This window comes from Neophocaena asiaeorientalis, unplaced genomic scaffold (genome assembly GCF_003031525.2).
Source record: "Neophocaena asiaeorientalis asiaeorientalis breed wild unplaced genomic scaffold, Neophocaena_asiaeorientalis_V1.1 scaffold251, whole genome shotgun sequence".
NCBI lineage: Eukaryota > Metazoa > Chordata > Mammalia > Artiodactyla > Phocoenidae > Neophocaena > Neophocaena asiaeorientalis.
Window position 1 is genome coordinate 6,561,106 of NW_020173377.1, and position 14,678 is coordinate 6,575,783.

The 14,678-nt window shown below is 52.2% G+C and overlaps 1 protein-coding gene across 1 annotated transcript in view; it reads right to left on the bottom strand.

Annotated features, from left to right (window-relative positions):
- Nucleotides 1–10,045, bottom strand: part of FAM3D (FAM3 metabolism regulating signaling molecule D) — a 24,868-nt gene extending 14,823 nt beyond the window's left edge. Inside the window, exons 1-4 of the mRNA XM_024746450.1 lie at nt 9,997–10,045; nt 8,074–8,122; nt 5,832–5,927; nt 2,050–2,070 (exon numbers count right to left, since the gene is read on the bottom strand). Of these exons, the coding sequence (XP_024602218.1) occupies nt 2,050–2,070; nt 5,832–5,927; nt 8,074–8,086 (130 nt within the window). The 5' untranslated portion in view covers nt 8,087–8,122; nt 9,997–10,045. The remainder of the gene's footprint in view (nt 1–2,049; nt 2,071–5,831; nt 5,928–8,073; nt 8,123–9,996) is intronic.
- Between the last annotated feature and the right edge of the window lie 4,633 nt (nt 10,046–14,678).

Sequence of the window (14,678 nt, forward strand, 5' to 3'; positions counted from 1 at the left end):
CCAGAGGTTTTCACCTTGCCAGAGGGGCTGGGCCAGGCTTCGGGGACACCCTGGAGTTTGCCCAGAGCCTAATCAACAGCGGCTGAGTCGGATAAACCCCATGTCAACAGGCCGGCTTAGCAAGCTTTTCCCAAATTGATTTTCTGACCATCCAGCCTTCACAGTCAAGCTACTGGATGAGGGGGGGAGGAGGCCCAGGGGTCTCAGTCACTGGGAGGCAGAGGATTTGCTCTGTGGGTTTGGGTTTCAGCGGTTTCCTAAGCTGCCCAACCCCTCTGGGAACCCAAGAGGCTACTGCTCAGGGCATGGAACTGAGCACCGGAGGGGCGTTGCCGTCAAGGAACTCGGGCGACTTCAGTAATCTGCTGCGTGACTTGCCAGAAATCTCTCCCTTTGGCTTAAAAGTGCCAACTGTAAAATGAGGGAGTTGGTTTAGATCAGGGTTGTCAAACAGGTTTCCTCTTCAGTGTTAACGGATCTTCTATTAAAGGCTTAATGATAAAGCCTTGAGGCTACCTGTGGGCTTGGAGGGAAAGAGCGCTGGGATTGATTGGTGATGTCTACTGTGGGAACCGGTGAAGGTGAGAGGCAGCACGTGTGCTTGGATTTGCCTTCCCCCCAGTAGGTGACATCTGAGCGTTCAGCACCAAGATGCTGTGTGACAGTGTCTAGTTCACAGTGTGACTCAGGAGGCTTCAGTGAGACAGGGTTCAGGGTGTGGGGTGAATGGTTTGTGTTGGTGCATAGTCTTTGCTCTCTGTAATTCCACAGTGCACAGGGGCTCCCATGCCCTTTTCTTTTCTTTTTTAATATTTATTTGGGTGCACTGGGTCTTAGTTGCGGCATGCGGGATCTTTTTTAGTTGTGGCGTGTGGGATCTAGTTCCCTGACCAGTGATTGAACCCGCGCCCCCTGCACTGGGAACATGGAGTCTTAACCACTGGACCACCAGGGAAGTCCCCTCCATGCCCTTTTCAGTCAGGGGAAGTCCCACTCCCCGAGCTGCATCCCCCTTCAGTCACCACCGTGTTGGTGTGGAAAGGGGGACTCGGAGGTGCTGTCTCTTATAAGGAGGTGTTGAGAGGGTGGGCTCTGGATTAGATGGGGAAGTTGACTCCCTCCCCGCCACTTACAGCTGCATTGCCTTGGCCAAGAGATTTCACCTCTCTGAGCCTCAGTTTCCTCATCTACAAAATGGGGATACTTATAGCATCCACATAGGGTTGTGGTGAGGATTGCATGAGATGCCTGTAAAGTTCTGAATACAGTGTCTGGCACACAGTAGGCACTCAGTCACTGTTACTGTTATCATCACCATAATTGTCCCTTCCTTCCACCTTCTCTGCACTTCTCTGCACTGTTCAGATGTCTCAGCACTCCTGCCCTCCCGGTGCTCTCTCCACTCCCCACACTTGCGCCCCTGACTCAGCAGCCAAGTTCTCCACTGGAGCCCCAGGATTCCTGCCCCTAGGCCTTTGCACAGGCCAGTCTCTCCTCCACAAGGCACAGCTAAATAGCCGCCTCCTCCCTGAAGCCTTCCCTGACCCCTTCCCATTGGAAGCAGACGGCCCTCCTGGAGCCCAGGGCATGTCGCCCCACCTCTCTTGGCACATATGGCCCTTCTGCCCCCTTAGACTATCAGCACCCCCTTCTGTTTGCCTCTGGGGGCCCCTGCGGTGCTCAACATGGCCCTGGTACTTTGGAGCAGGAAACATAAGCCAATTCTGGGGTCACTGAAATGATAATAAGCACAGCCCGCATCCTTGGGGCTCCCAGCTGGGTCAGGGGATGAAAGAGGGGGGCAGGGTGGGTGCAGTCCAGACTGCAGGCTGGGGGTGCTGGGGAAGGGAGACAGTTGAGCCCCCGCTATGAGTCCGAATGGCTGAGAAGGGGCCACAGGGCTGGGGGCTTTGGAAGGCTCCATCAGGCCATGCAAAGAGTGAGCCGGGCAGACTCTGGGAACCAAGGTTTTTCTAGAACCTGCAGGGCTGGGACTAGAGACTCTGGAACACCTCACCCTAAGGGAAACGGGGCTGAGTCGACACTCACGGTTCTCCTTGTAGACTGAACCTGTTGGAGAGAAGACAGAATCTGGTTAGAAAGGGATTTGGGCCCCTGCACAGGGTGGAGGCTGGGGGCTGGGGAGTGGGAAGAAGGGAATTCAGGGAGGTGTTGGCCTGGCCAGGCGCAGTCCCTGTCCCGTGGCAGGGGTTGAAATGATTGAAAGTCCCATCTGGTCTGGAAGTCCTCCCTAATTTGCCACCGTCACCACTTCTCTCTCTCACGCGCAAACACACACACACATGCACATACACACAAAGCGTGCGCACAGACGTATACACTTACACACGTGCATAGACACACATGTGCGTGCACTGCACACACACGCACGCACACAGAGGACTCTCTCATGGTTAGAAAGAAGCAGACCTCTGTTGTGAGGCCCGCTGAACTTGGAGCCTGACCGTGTGTGACCACGTGTGAGTTTTCTCCTCTGGGGCTCGGCCTCCTCGCCTGCGCAGTGGGGGCCATCACACCCACTCTCGCCGGCTGTGGAGAAGAGCCAGTGAGAGGCGCCGAGAGCCCTGGCCCCCGGGAAGGACAGGATGGTGTGGCTGTCACTTTTCGGGCCCGGAGCATCCCTTCCCGACTCCCGCAGCTCCGAACACCTGAACAGGTTTCACGTCTTAGCTGTGCTGCGTCCTGCTTATTTCTGCGGTTCTACGTCCGGTCTCCCACCAGCTGAGTGCTAAGTCCTAGAGGACACGGCCCCCAGGGGACACAGAAATGCCGGCAGGGAGCGGGGGAACGCTCCTTTTTGGGGGACACCCACACTGACACACTTTCCATTTGGTCCTTGAGAAGCTGTCCCCCTACCCTTGCCTCCAAGGCCCGAGGGGTATCACGTGTCCCAGGCTGGGCCAGTTATAGCGTTACATTCGTCTGGAGACGGAGCCCTTCTAGGGGTTGATACGTGGCCCTGGGGGAGAGAGAAGCATCTTGCAGCTGAGCTGCAAGGTGCCAACATCCAGAGAGCTGGTAGCCACCATGCCTGCCTGGGAGAGAAAGCTGCCCATGGAATGAGGTTAAATAGCAAGGAGCAGAGCCCAGGGACACAGAGACAGACTCTGGGGCCTTTGTCGGGGCCCCTAGATCCAGCCACACCTAAAGTCTGATGCCATGGGCTTCCCAATGACCTGACTCAAAAGACACCCCATTTTGCTTAAACCGGTAACAGTTGGGTTTGTCACACCCATCTGAAAGAAGCATGCCCAATTTATTAGGTAAATCAGAAATTCCTTAATCACCTGACTTCTGTGCCATGGACCCCTCTGATGATTTGGAAAAGCCTATGAACTCCCCTTACAGGAAATTTATTCCCACTTCTCTTGAGACACTCAGCACTTCCTACTCTACCAGATGGCAAGTTATTAAATGCATAAAATAAAATAGATTGGATTAAAAAGGAAACCAACTAAGTATCAAGATAATAATAAAAACATTAGAACATTCTGTGCTGTAGTAATAGATGTGCTTCCATATTAATGCATTAAATCATCAGGTGGGATGCATGCAACCAGGTCAGGAATGTTTGAAGTAGATGAAGGTTCCCCTTTCCGTGTCCGAGCACACTAGTGGTTTTGGATGGCTGCTTTCCCCACTGGTTACATTTCCTGCCACTGTGAGCATTTTGCAAGACTCGGGTCATGTTACTGCACTTCCATTTTTGTATATTCTATACAGTAAGTCCCCTACATATGAATGAGTTCCATTCCGAGAGCACATTCCTGAGTCCAATCTGTTCGTACGTCCAACAAAGTTAGCCCAGGTACCCAACACCATCGGCTCTACAGTACTGTACTCTAATAGGTTTATAATACTTTTCACTCAAATAATACATAAAACACAAGCACAAACAATAAAGAAGACATTTTTAGTCTTACAGGACAGTGCCTTGAAAAGTACAGCAGTTACAGTACAACAGCTGGCATCCAGGGGCTGGCATCGAGTGAACAGGCAAGAAGGGTTACTGACTGGAGGAGGGAGAGGAGGTGGGAGATGGTCGAGCCGAAGGACTGTCAGCAATAGGAGATGGAAGGCAAGCTGCATGTGACAACGTACGCCAGACATGTGAACTAACTCACGTGACTGGAGCTGGGGCCACGTGCTCCTCGTTCTGGGGTCTTTGGGACCTAACACGGAACAGATGCTTGATGATCGTTGAGGGGAGTGTTGATTTGTCAAACCCCAGGTGGTTGAGTTCTGAGAGGGAAACATCTGGGGCTCCTTTCAATTACTCCCCTCTCCCACCCCAAGCTGAGGCTGTCTTCTCTAGAGCTTACTCCTGAGCTCGCCTCCGGCTCTGAGCCTCTTGTGCTCATCTGGCACATCTCCTCCGAGTCCAGCAGCACAGCCAAGTCAATCTCTAGTCTGTAAAAGTAGGGCCTAAGATATATATCCATATAAATCATCCTGACCTGGGTGCGGGCCATGCTCGACAAGAAGCACACGAGGTAAGGGCCCTCTGAGATTCCACTGTGGGGAGTTTGTGTTAAAGGCAGGGTGACTGGCTTCTCACTGCTGTGAAGCCATGAGCTGGTCTGGGCCACTAGAGGTTATTATGTTTGATTATGTTGATGGAGGTGGTTCTTGGTCTTTAAGGAGGACGAATCCAGAGGTAGAAATTCCTTCCCTTTCTCTCCTTCCTTTGAAAGGATTTGGATCTGGGAGACCTGTGTTCTCATTCCCGTTCTGACATCTACAAGGGACATCTGGGTAAGTTTCTCAATTTCCCTGAGCGTCTCTTTTTCTCGGACCACACATAAAACCACAACATGAGGTCATGCATGAGTCCACTCCACAAACATACCACGAATCACCCCCTAGGTCATTTGTGCAGATTAAATGAGACGATGCACGTAGAGCAGCTAGCATCCATCACCCATCCACCATCCATCCACCCATCATCCACCTATCCTCCCATCATCCATCTATCCACCCATCATCCATCCATCCACCCATCATTCACCTATCTACCCATCATCCACCTATCTACCCATCATCCATCCATCCACCCATCATCCACCTATCCACCCATCATCCATCCATCCATCATCCATCTAGCCATCCACCAATCCATCCCTCTTTCTTTCACTTATCAAATGTTTCCTGAGCATCTGCTCTGAGGTGCTAGAGAGATGGATGTACACAATGCAAAATTCTGGCCTTCAGGAAGCTCACATTCTATGGGATGGGGATGGGCAACAACCAAGTAAACAAATAAATAAACAACCTAATGATGGGTGATAATGATGTTCTGAAGGGAATAGGCTGACATGAAAGACTCTAAACTAAGAAAAGCGGGTGCAAGCATAGCTGGGGTGGTAACGGAAGGCCTCTCTGAGGTGGTAACATTTGAGCAGAGGCTTGAAGGCTGAGACGGGGCTGGCCACAGGGAGGTCTGAGTGAAGAGGGTTCCAGGTGGAAGGCACTCAAGTACAGGTGGAAGGCACTCAAGGTCCGGGCAATTTTCTCCCTCCCTTCTTTTCTTCTTCCCTCTGTCATTCCTTCTTGGGTCACATTTCCAAAATGGCCCTTGATGCAGGCACATGTTCTGGCCAGGGCCTTGGGACACTTCTCTGGCCCCCATGGGCTCCCAGCCTTCCTGACAGCCTGGGGGTTCCTCTTCTCCCACCCTGAATGCCTCGGGTCCCAAGGGCAGTCCTCACCTTGCCATGGCTGGCCACCTCCTGGGTCACCCAGGGATGGAATAGATCCTTGGCCCCTAGCCCTGGTCCATAGGCCTTGCCCCAGTAGTGAGCTCCACTCACCCAGGAGGATGGTTTTCATGTTGAAGTTGATATATCTGCGGACGAAGACCCATGTGGTGACTAGGCCAAAAATGAGGACCAGGAGGTGAAGCAGACCTGCAGAGCAAGGAGATGCTGCCATGAGACCACAGCACCAGACCACATTGCAAGGCCAGGCAGCAAGACTACATGTGGGTCCTTCCCAAATCCCCTCAGTGAGACCACATCCTGTAGGTCCGGACCCTGCCCACACTGTGGACCAGTCCACGGCCTGCATGGCGGGGCTAGCGTGAGCCTATGTGATGACCATGCTGCAAGGTTACATGGCAGTGTTCCCCAAAGTAGGGCCGCTGGGAGAGAGGGTTAGAAATGCACCTTCCTGGGTTCCACTTAGCGCTCCAGAGAGCATCTCTGGGGCGAGGCCTGGGAATCAGCATGCTGAGGGGAGGCCTGAGAACTGCGGCAGGAGAGCAGGAGGCAGGAGAGCCCCGGCATGGGAGGCAGGAAGGCTCAGGGCGGCCACCTGCCACTGTGTGACCGCAGGCAGGGTCTCAGCACCTCTGAGCTGGAGTTCCTCAGTCACAGAGTAGACAGGGCGATGCCCTTGCTGCTGAGCCCGTGGCTTGTTGTCACCACTAGGCAGCCTCCAGGGTGGCTTGGGGGGTGGGGTTGGTCTCCTGTATTTGCCATCCACTCCCCCCAAAAGCCACCACAAATAGCACACAGTGCTGTCTGAAGGAACACACACCAGCCTAGCCGACGCGGCCTCCCCTGCCTCACAGCCATATTGCTCCCCATGCCCCCATGCATCACTGAGGAGCAACTCCACACACATGATGGACCACCAGAGCCCCCGGCCGCTCTCCCTGTCCTCACTCTTCCGGGAAGGCTGCCCACACCTCCTGCCTCAAGGACGCTGGTGGTCCCACAGCCTTGGGAGTCAAATGTAACCATCAGGCCAAGTTCCCTTGCTCCTTGCCTGACCTCCCTCTCCATCTATGGCCATACCACCCTAAACACGCCGGATCTCGTGTGACCTCCCTCTCTGCACCACCCTTGCTCCTCAGCCCTGAATTCAGCTGTGGCCTCCTGCTGGCCTCAAGCTACTGCGGTGGGGGAGAAGGCCCCCTGGATCCCATGGGGTGGGGTCAGGTCTGTGGGGTCCTCGTCTTCTAGGGCATCAACTCACATTATACGGCACTCATTTTGTGTCGGGTGCTGGGCGAACGGCATTTACACACATTATTTCAGTTCATCCTGGAAGTAACCCTCTGTGTTGTACGCTATTGATTACCCCCATTGTACAGATGAGGAAACTGCAGCTGGGAGAGCTGGTCACTAGGCTAGTAAGTGACAGGGGGGGACCTGAACCCGGGGAAGTAAGCTGACTCTAAAACTCATGCTTGGCACTTCCCTGGTGGTGCAGTGGATAAGACTCCACACTCCCAATGCAGGGGGCCCCGGTTCGATCCCTGGTCGGGGAACTAGATCCCACACGCATGGCGCAACTAAGGAGCTGGTGAGCCTCAACTAAGGAGCCTGCAAGCCGCAACTAAGACCCAGTGCAACCAAATAAATAAATCTTAAAAAAAAAAAATTCATGCTCTTCAGGGAACTATATTTAATATCCTGTGATAAACCACAATGGAAAAGAATATAAAAAAGAATGTATATATGTATAACTGAATCATGTTGCTGTACAGCAGAAATTGACACAACATTGTAAATCAACTCTACTTCAATAAAAATAAATAAATAAAACTCGCTCTCACCTTTCTCCTGGTGTTTGAAAATATAAATGAATTGTGTCAGTTTCCTATTTGGTGCCTCAGTCTCCCTACCTGTACAAAGAGGGTACAGTATGAGGGTGTAGACCAAAAGGCAAAGGCCTCTCCTTGTGCCCAGCCCTGTGGTTTGAGGATTCTAGAATAGCCCTCCTTGAGGCAAATATTTTGTCTGTAATTGCCAACCACAGTGAAGTGTTTCCAAGATAGGATGAATCTCCATGATCCCAGCCAGGTGGGGCCATGGTGCCGAAGTTTCTGTAGTCCTTCAGCCTTGAGGCAAGAAGTCACCTCTTATACTCTTCCAAGCTCTCCCTGTATTGGTTTCCTCCTGGAATTCTGGCCTGACCAGTTGAGAACAAATAAAACCAAGTAACCTCTGAGTCCAGGATGGGCAGACACTGCTGGCAGAAAATGGTTTCCAAAACCAGTTTCAGACCTCAACCTTGAGGCTTAGAATCCTCAGAGCCTGGCCCTACCTGACACTCTCATGGTGTCCAGGTGAAGAGTGGCTTGGGGTCAGTGTTCCTGCGGAGAGAAGAAAATAAAATGGGAAACTGGTATCTAGGGTCTGAAAGTGAACAAGACTGAAGATGAGGAAAGGGTACCTAAAACTGAGGGGATCGCAGTCCTTTCAGTTTTGTTCCTCATCATCTGCCATCATCTGTTCCTTCTCTGCTCCCACCTCTTCTTCACTTTTGCCCCTGTAATTCTGTATTCAGTTCAACGTGCCTTTTTTGAATGCAGAGATTAGGGAGCAGAGGACGATGCAGTCTACCAGCCACTGTCCCTGGAGGATTGATTTATTCACTCATCCATTCATCTATCCATCCATCTGTCCATCCATCCATCCATCCATCCATTTGTCCATCTATCCATCCACTTGTCCGTCCGTCCATCCGTCCTTCCATCCATCCATCCAAACATCCATCCATCCATCCATCCAAACATCCATCCATCCATCCAACCAACCATCCATCCATCCATCCATCTGTCCATCTATCCATCCACTTGTCCGTCCATCCATCCATCCAACCATCCATCCATCCGTCCATTCATCTACCCATGCATCTATCCATCGTTCTGTCCTCCAGCCAGCTGAGAGACATTGAGCTGGCCAGCCCCAGTGAAACCCTTAGGGAGCAGAAGCTCAAGTGATCTTTGCTGATGGACCAAAATTAAGAGTAATAGGGACCCACATAGCACAGGTGAGCTTGCGCCAGGTGCCATACATGCACTATCACCTTTAATCCTCAGAGCTCCCCACTTTAGGGGTAAGTAAGCTAAGACTCACCACTGTTAGGCCCACAGTCATTCAGCTTGCAAGGGTCAGGGGCAGAATTTGGATGGTAGTCTTGGCTGCCCAATCCCCACAGGGAAGCACTGCCAGTGTCTTTTGTCTCAGAGGAGAGTTGAAACCGAAGTTTCCTCCCTTCCTGAGTCCTGGGCCGGGGTAGGGTCAGCCTCAGTCCCACTGCTCCGCTGTGCCACCCCCCAGGTACCAGTGACTTGGCAGCGCTGAAAACCCTCAGGAGGTCTCTGGAGTCTCCAAAGAGGGGAGGGCGGGGCTAGTGGTCGCTGTCCCGGGTCTCAGACCTCCCCCGTAGCCATCTGGAGGGTCTCTGACTGCAGTGACTTGCTTCCACCACTCTTCCTGCACCTCCACCCCAGAATCCTCTTTAACCTAAGAATCCATCTCAGCAGACATTGTGTCCAAAGCCCAACTGCCAAGGATCCAGACAGGAGACAAAAGACCTGGACAACACCCGGCACCGAGGCAGTCGGGCTGGGTCAGTCCTTGGCATTTCAACAACAGCAACAGCAAAGGCAAACCCACGTTTCTATCTGAGAAGGATGAAAATCCCCCCATCCACCCTGGCCCTACCCCTCTAGGACCTTCCAGGGGAGGAAGCTGAGCTATCACCTGGCCCCACCCACAGGGATTTTGTAGAACTTTAAATTTCTGAAATTCGTATTACCAACCTTCTTTTAGATACAAAAATATACTGTGCTCTTGAATGTTCTCAGGATGTGACCTACAGTAGTCCAGGAGCCCAGGCCTCTGGATGAGGCTTAAAGGACATCCTGTGGGGTCCCCCATGTGAGGAGAAGCCAGGAGACCCGGGGGCTGAACAGGATGGAAAGACAGGCACAGGGTGTGACAGATGAATGGACAGACATGGATATTCATGGAGAGAGTGTCACGGAGACAGAGAGTAGAGAGACAAAAACAAGGACAAGGGGGAGAGGCACATGGTAGAGGTACAGAGACAGAAAGAGAGAAAGAAGACAGAGCAGAGAGACAGGAACAGAAGACGAGAGGGACAGAGAACAAGTACTCATGACAGGCTTACACCTGGCTTCAGAGAGAGGGAGTAGAGAGACAGGATGGGGGCACATACCCAGGCAGGGGGCTAGCCTCTCGCGTGGTGCCCTTGCCAAGCAGGGCTCCTGGCTTTAGGGGCGGGGGCGGTGAGGGCTCTTCTGGCCTGACGTCCCTTCTGGCCAAGTCCCGGTGACCCCCTCAGCCCTTGCAGAGCTCGCTGGGCTCCTGAGTCCCCAGCCCGCTCACCCTGGCAGCCAGCGGGGGCTCTGGAGCTGGATCTGAAGGTGGAGCAGGAGGGAGAAAGGCACCCGGGACAGGTATGCAGGTGGGGCAACAATTCTCTCTGCAGCTACCCAAACCCCAAACAGTTTCCTTCCTCCTTGTTTCTGGGGTTACTTCAACCTGTTATTCAGGTTACGAAATTGTGAGGCAAAGGCACAGGAAGAAATATCCCCGCTGCCCCGCCTGCTGGCTTGACTGGCCCGGGCACAGCCTCGGTGGCCCCAGGGCAGAACTGGGTCACAAGGTAGGTGGAGCGGGGAGGGTGGAGGGTGGGAAGTAGGAGATGGAGGTGGGGAGGTAGGCAGTGGAAGGCACGAATGGCTGAAAACTGCCCCACTCCGACCTGACCAGAGAGACCATGGTCCACCCTCACTGTCCATGAGCCTCTCCATTTTTCCTGTCCTTCCCCCTGGACCACTTCTGATTTCTGGCTTCAGGTCTGGCCCTGTGCGTTAGCCCCAGGCAAGCTTTGCTTTTCCACAGCAGGCCTTGTCTTCTGCAGGCTTGGTACAGCGCTGAGCGCTGAGGAGGTGCTTGGTAGATATTTGAGGACTGAATGAATTGGATTCCTGCGTAGTCCTGGAAGGTTAGGAAGATGAAAGCACCAGGTAGAGAAGGAAGCTGAAGTTCAGGGAGGGCAAGTGACTTGTCTAAGGTCACACACCAATGGTGGATTGTATTCCTGAAGCATTCTCTGAGCACTGATTGGAAGGCAGGCTGTGCATGCTCTAGGAATGGAGATATGGCTGTGATCAAGATGCGCCCTGGAGCGTCCCTGGGCCTTTGGTATTGCTAGTCCCTCTGTGTGAACACTGCTCCTCTGCCTCTTTGCCTGGAACACTCCTACTCATCCTTCAGGTCTCAGTGTAGAAGTCACTTCCTCTGGGAAGTTTTCCCTGACCCTCCAGATCAAGATTAAACATGTACCTGCGGTCTTGAATGGGAGAACTCCCTTCATGGTACCCCAACCTGTCAAAAGGGGCCGACCAATCAGAGCACTGTGATTCCTTGTGATTGGTTCAGGAGGGAGCAGGTGACCCAAGCAAGGCCAATCAGAATTTTTCCTGGGATGGATCTACGGGAACCGGGGAGAGGGAGGCACTTTTCTCCTTGATGATGCTAAGCTCAATGTCTGTCATTCTGGGGCTGCTGGAGTCCCTTTCTCAGCCACTGCAACACATCACCTCCCGTTATAGACAAGTCCCACAGGAAGATGCAAACGCAAGGGCTGAGCAGCAGGGGCAGTGCATGTGGTCTTTGTCTTAAAAGAGTCAGGCAGCAAAAAGCATGTGAAGTCAGGAAACAGGATAGATTTGGGGATTAGACAGGCCTGGGTTTGTCACTTACCAGTTGTGTGTTTTGGGGCACACGTCTCTGGGCCTTGGCTTCCTCCTTTATAAAATGCGGGCGATGCTATCTACCTGTCCTGAAAAGGATGCCAGGTAGGGAGGCCACCTGTCTAGAAGGGGTTTGCTGCTCTGACAGCATCCGCCTGGTCTCCTCCCTGCGGGCAGGCCCCATTCGCCCTGCTGCTTCCTGCTAGCATACCCCCACGGCAGGATTCCTTTACGGATGTATGCTGTTTCTGTGGAACCAAAATCCCATCACAGCGTCTTTCTGCCAGCTTGTTTGTGATATTTCTTAATGACCCTACAGGAGCTGGGATGTCAGCATCTTCCTGTTTCCTGTTTCCTGAGCCTTTCAGCTCAACCTTGACCTGTCCCAGAGTACAGATAGATGAAGAAAGGGTTACTTTCTCTCCAGGCTGGGAGGGTTGAGGAACGCACCCTGATGGAGAAATAAGTGGGTATTTCCCCTGATTAAATGGTCTATGGTCCCTGTTGAGCTCGGGATAAAGGCCGAAGTATTTCATGTGGCTTATATGGCCTTGAATGATCTGAGGCCTGACATGAGGGTGACCTTGCCAACCTCATCAGGTACTGTCCCCACTGCACATTCTGCTCTAACTCCCAGAACTGCCCTGAGTGAGGTCCTCTCCCCTTCCAGCTTTGCACACGTTTTTCTGTCTACCTGGACTGCCTTCCCTGCCTCGTCCCAGTCCTCAGGTCCTTACCCAGCAGCCCTTTGTTGTTGGAAAGACAGAATTCAGAAGCTGTTTCCTAACCCATCACAGGGATCCAGGCTTGGCCAATAGTCATTTCAGGATCAGCCCTAAGTCGCAGGGAAAGGGGACACTGAGCTCTGTGAACATGCTCGGCATCTTGCCTGTTGTGGGCATTGGCCACAGGTCAACTTCGAGGTCTGTTTACCAGGGCATTTCTAAGGGGGTGTGAACTTGAGGCCAGATAAAGAGCTTGGAGAAATCAGGTTTCAATGAGCACTGGCTGGAGCTTTACGTCTGAGCTTTCAGTAGCTTTAGTCCTTCAGCTCTTCCAGCACCTCCTGGCAATCAGGCTTCTTCCTGTCTGCCCAGAGCCACACCTCAAATTACAGGCACACCTGGGGGATATGGTGGGTTCAGTTCCAGACCACCGCAATAAAGCGAGTCGCACAAAAATTTTCATTCGCGAGTTCATATTAAAGTTGTATTTACACCATATTGTAGTCTATTAAGTGTGCGATGGCATTGTGTCTAATGCCATCTAATGCCATTGTGTCTAATTAGGTACGTATCCTAATTAAAAAATGCTCTACTGCTAAAAAATGCTAACCATCTTCTGAGCCTTCAACAAGTCGAAATCTTATTGTAACAGTAACATCATAGATCACTGATCACAGAAACACATAGTAATAAGGCAAATGTTTGAAGTATTTCAAGAATTACCAAAATGTGACACACAAAGTGAGTAAATGCTTTTGGAAAACTGGCACCGATAGACTTGCTTGACACTGGATTGCCATGAACCTTCAATTTGTAAAAAATCCCGTATCTGAAAAGCCCAATGAGGCAAAGCATAATAAAATGAGGCATGCCTGTCCTGCTCAAATTCCAGATCCTTAGTTCCTACAAAGCAGGAAAAAACCCATTTATTTATACCTGGCAGAAGAAATGGCAAACACATGGTATGCATGCTGCCTCTTGGTACTCCACTGCCCATGGCAGACATCAACAATCAATCATGGTCTTGGCCTCAGTACCTTTTCAATGTAGCACCTTAGGCAGAAGCAATCTATTCCCACTCCTCTCTTACAGGTTTCCTGGAGTAGAAAATAGCAGACACTCACCATTCTAGGACATACTCTTCGTGTTCTATCACAAGATCCTGTGACACCCCACCTGAGGGCTTTCTCTTGGCCCATTCGGGGGCAGGCTGGGACGGCCAGGGAGTTCCTGCCCTCAGGAACAGTCCTCAGCTAGTATGGTGGAGAGTGTGAGGATAATACTTTAGCTTTCTCACTCCTAGACGGGTGATGGAATCATGTCCCTGCAAATTCATATGAAGTACCAACCACCCGCCGTACCTCAGAATATGAACGGACTTGGAAATGGGTTGCAGGTGTAATTAGTTAAAACGAGGTCAGTAGGGTGGGCCCCGATCCAATATGACTAGTGTCCTTCTAAAAAGGGGACATTTGAACACAGAGAATGTCATGGAAAGACAGGAGCTACCCTGCCGCAAGCTATGGAACTACCAGAAGCTAGAGAGAGAGAGGCTCCTTGCTCCCTGCTCAGTGCCTTACAAGGAAGCCCGGCCCTGCTGACACCTCGGTCTCAGGCTTCCAGCCCAGGACGGGAGACAATGCATTCCGGTGGTTTCAGCCACCCCGCCTGTGTACTTGGTTATGCAGCCCAAGCTGACTGGTACAGCGGGTCAGCCCTGAGGTGTGCCCCGCTCTGCTGCCCAGAGTCCTGCAGGGGTATCGGGCTTCATTCACCCACAGCAACCTGTTGGATACGACACCCTCTACAGTGTCCTTCCCTTCCTGTCTCACTTCCCCAGCTCCCTGCCAGGGCCATCTGGAGTCACGTCCCAGATAAGCTACTTTCTCTAGTGTCTTTTTCTTAGGGTCTACCTCTGAGGAAACTGGCTCAACACAGCACAAAATTGATCTGTCCTTCCCTCCCCTTGGGTTTTCCAGTCCTGGGCCCCCTGCCTTCCCACAGCATCACCCTTCTCCCCGCTTCTGACCAAAGGCTCTCCCGGAGAAGTAGCCTGGCCCGTGGGTGGCCTGGGTGTGGGCGTGGTCTCTGCCTCTCCTCCCCCACCAGACCTTCTCACCTGTGTGCGAGACGCCCTGACCGTCATGTTACCGCTGCCTGGGGGCAACGACCTGCGTGATCCCAAGCCCAGGAGGCGGAGCCCGCATCTAGCCACACCTCCACCTCTTCTTGGGAGATGTTTTCCTGAGTTTTCTTCATTGCAACCCCAGGTCCCGGGATCCCCTCCCTGAACCTCTATCAGAAGAGATGGATCAGACTGTTTTCTGGGTGATCTCATGAGCAAGACTTGTTTGAGCTTGTAATAAATAAATTATAAATAAAATAATAAAAAGAGCTACCATTTACTGAGTGCT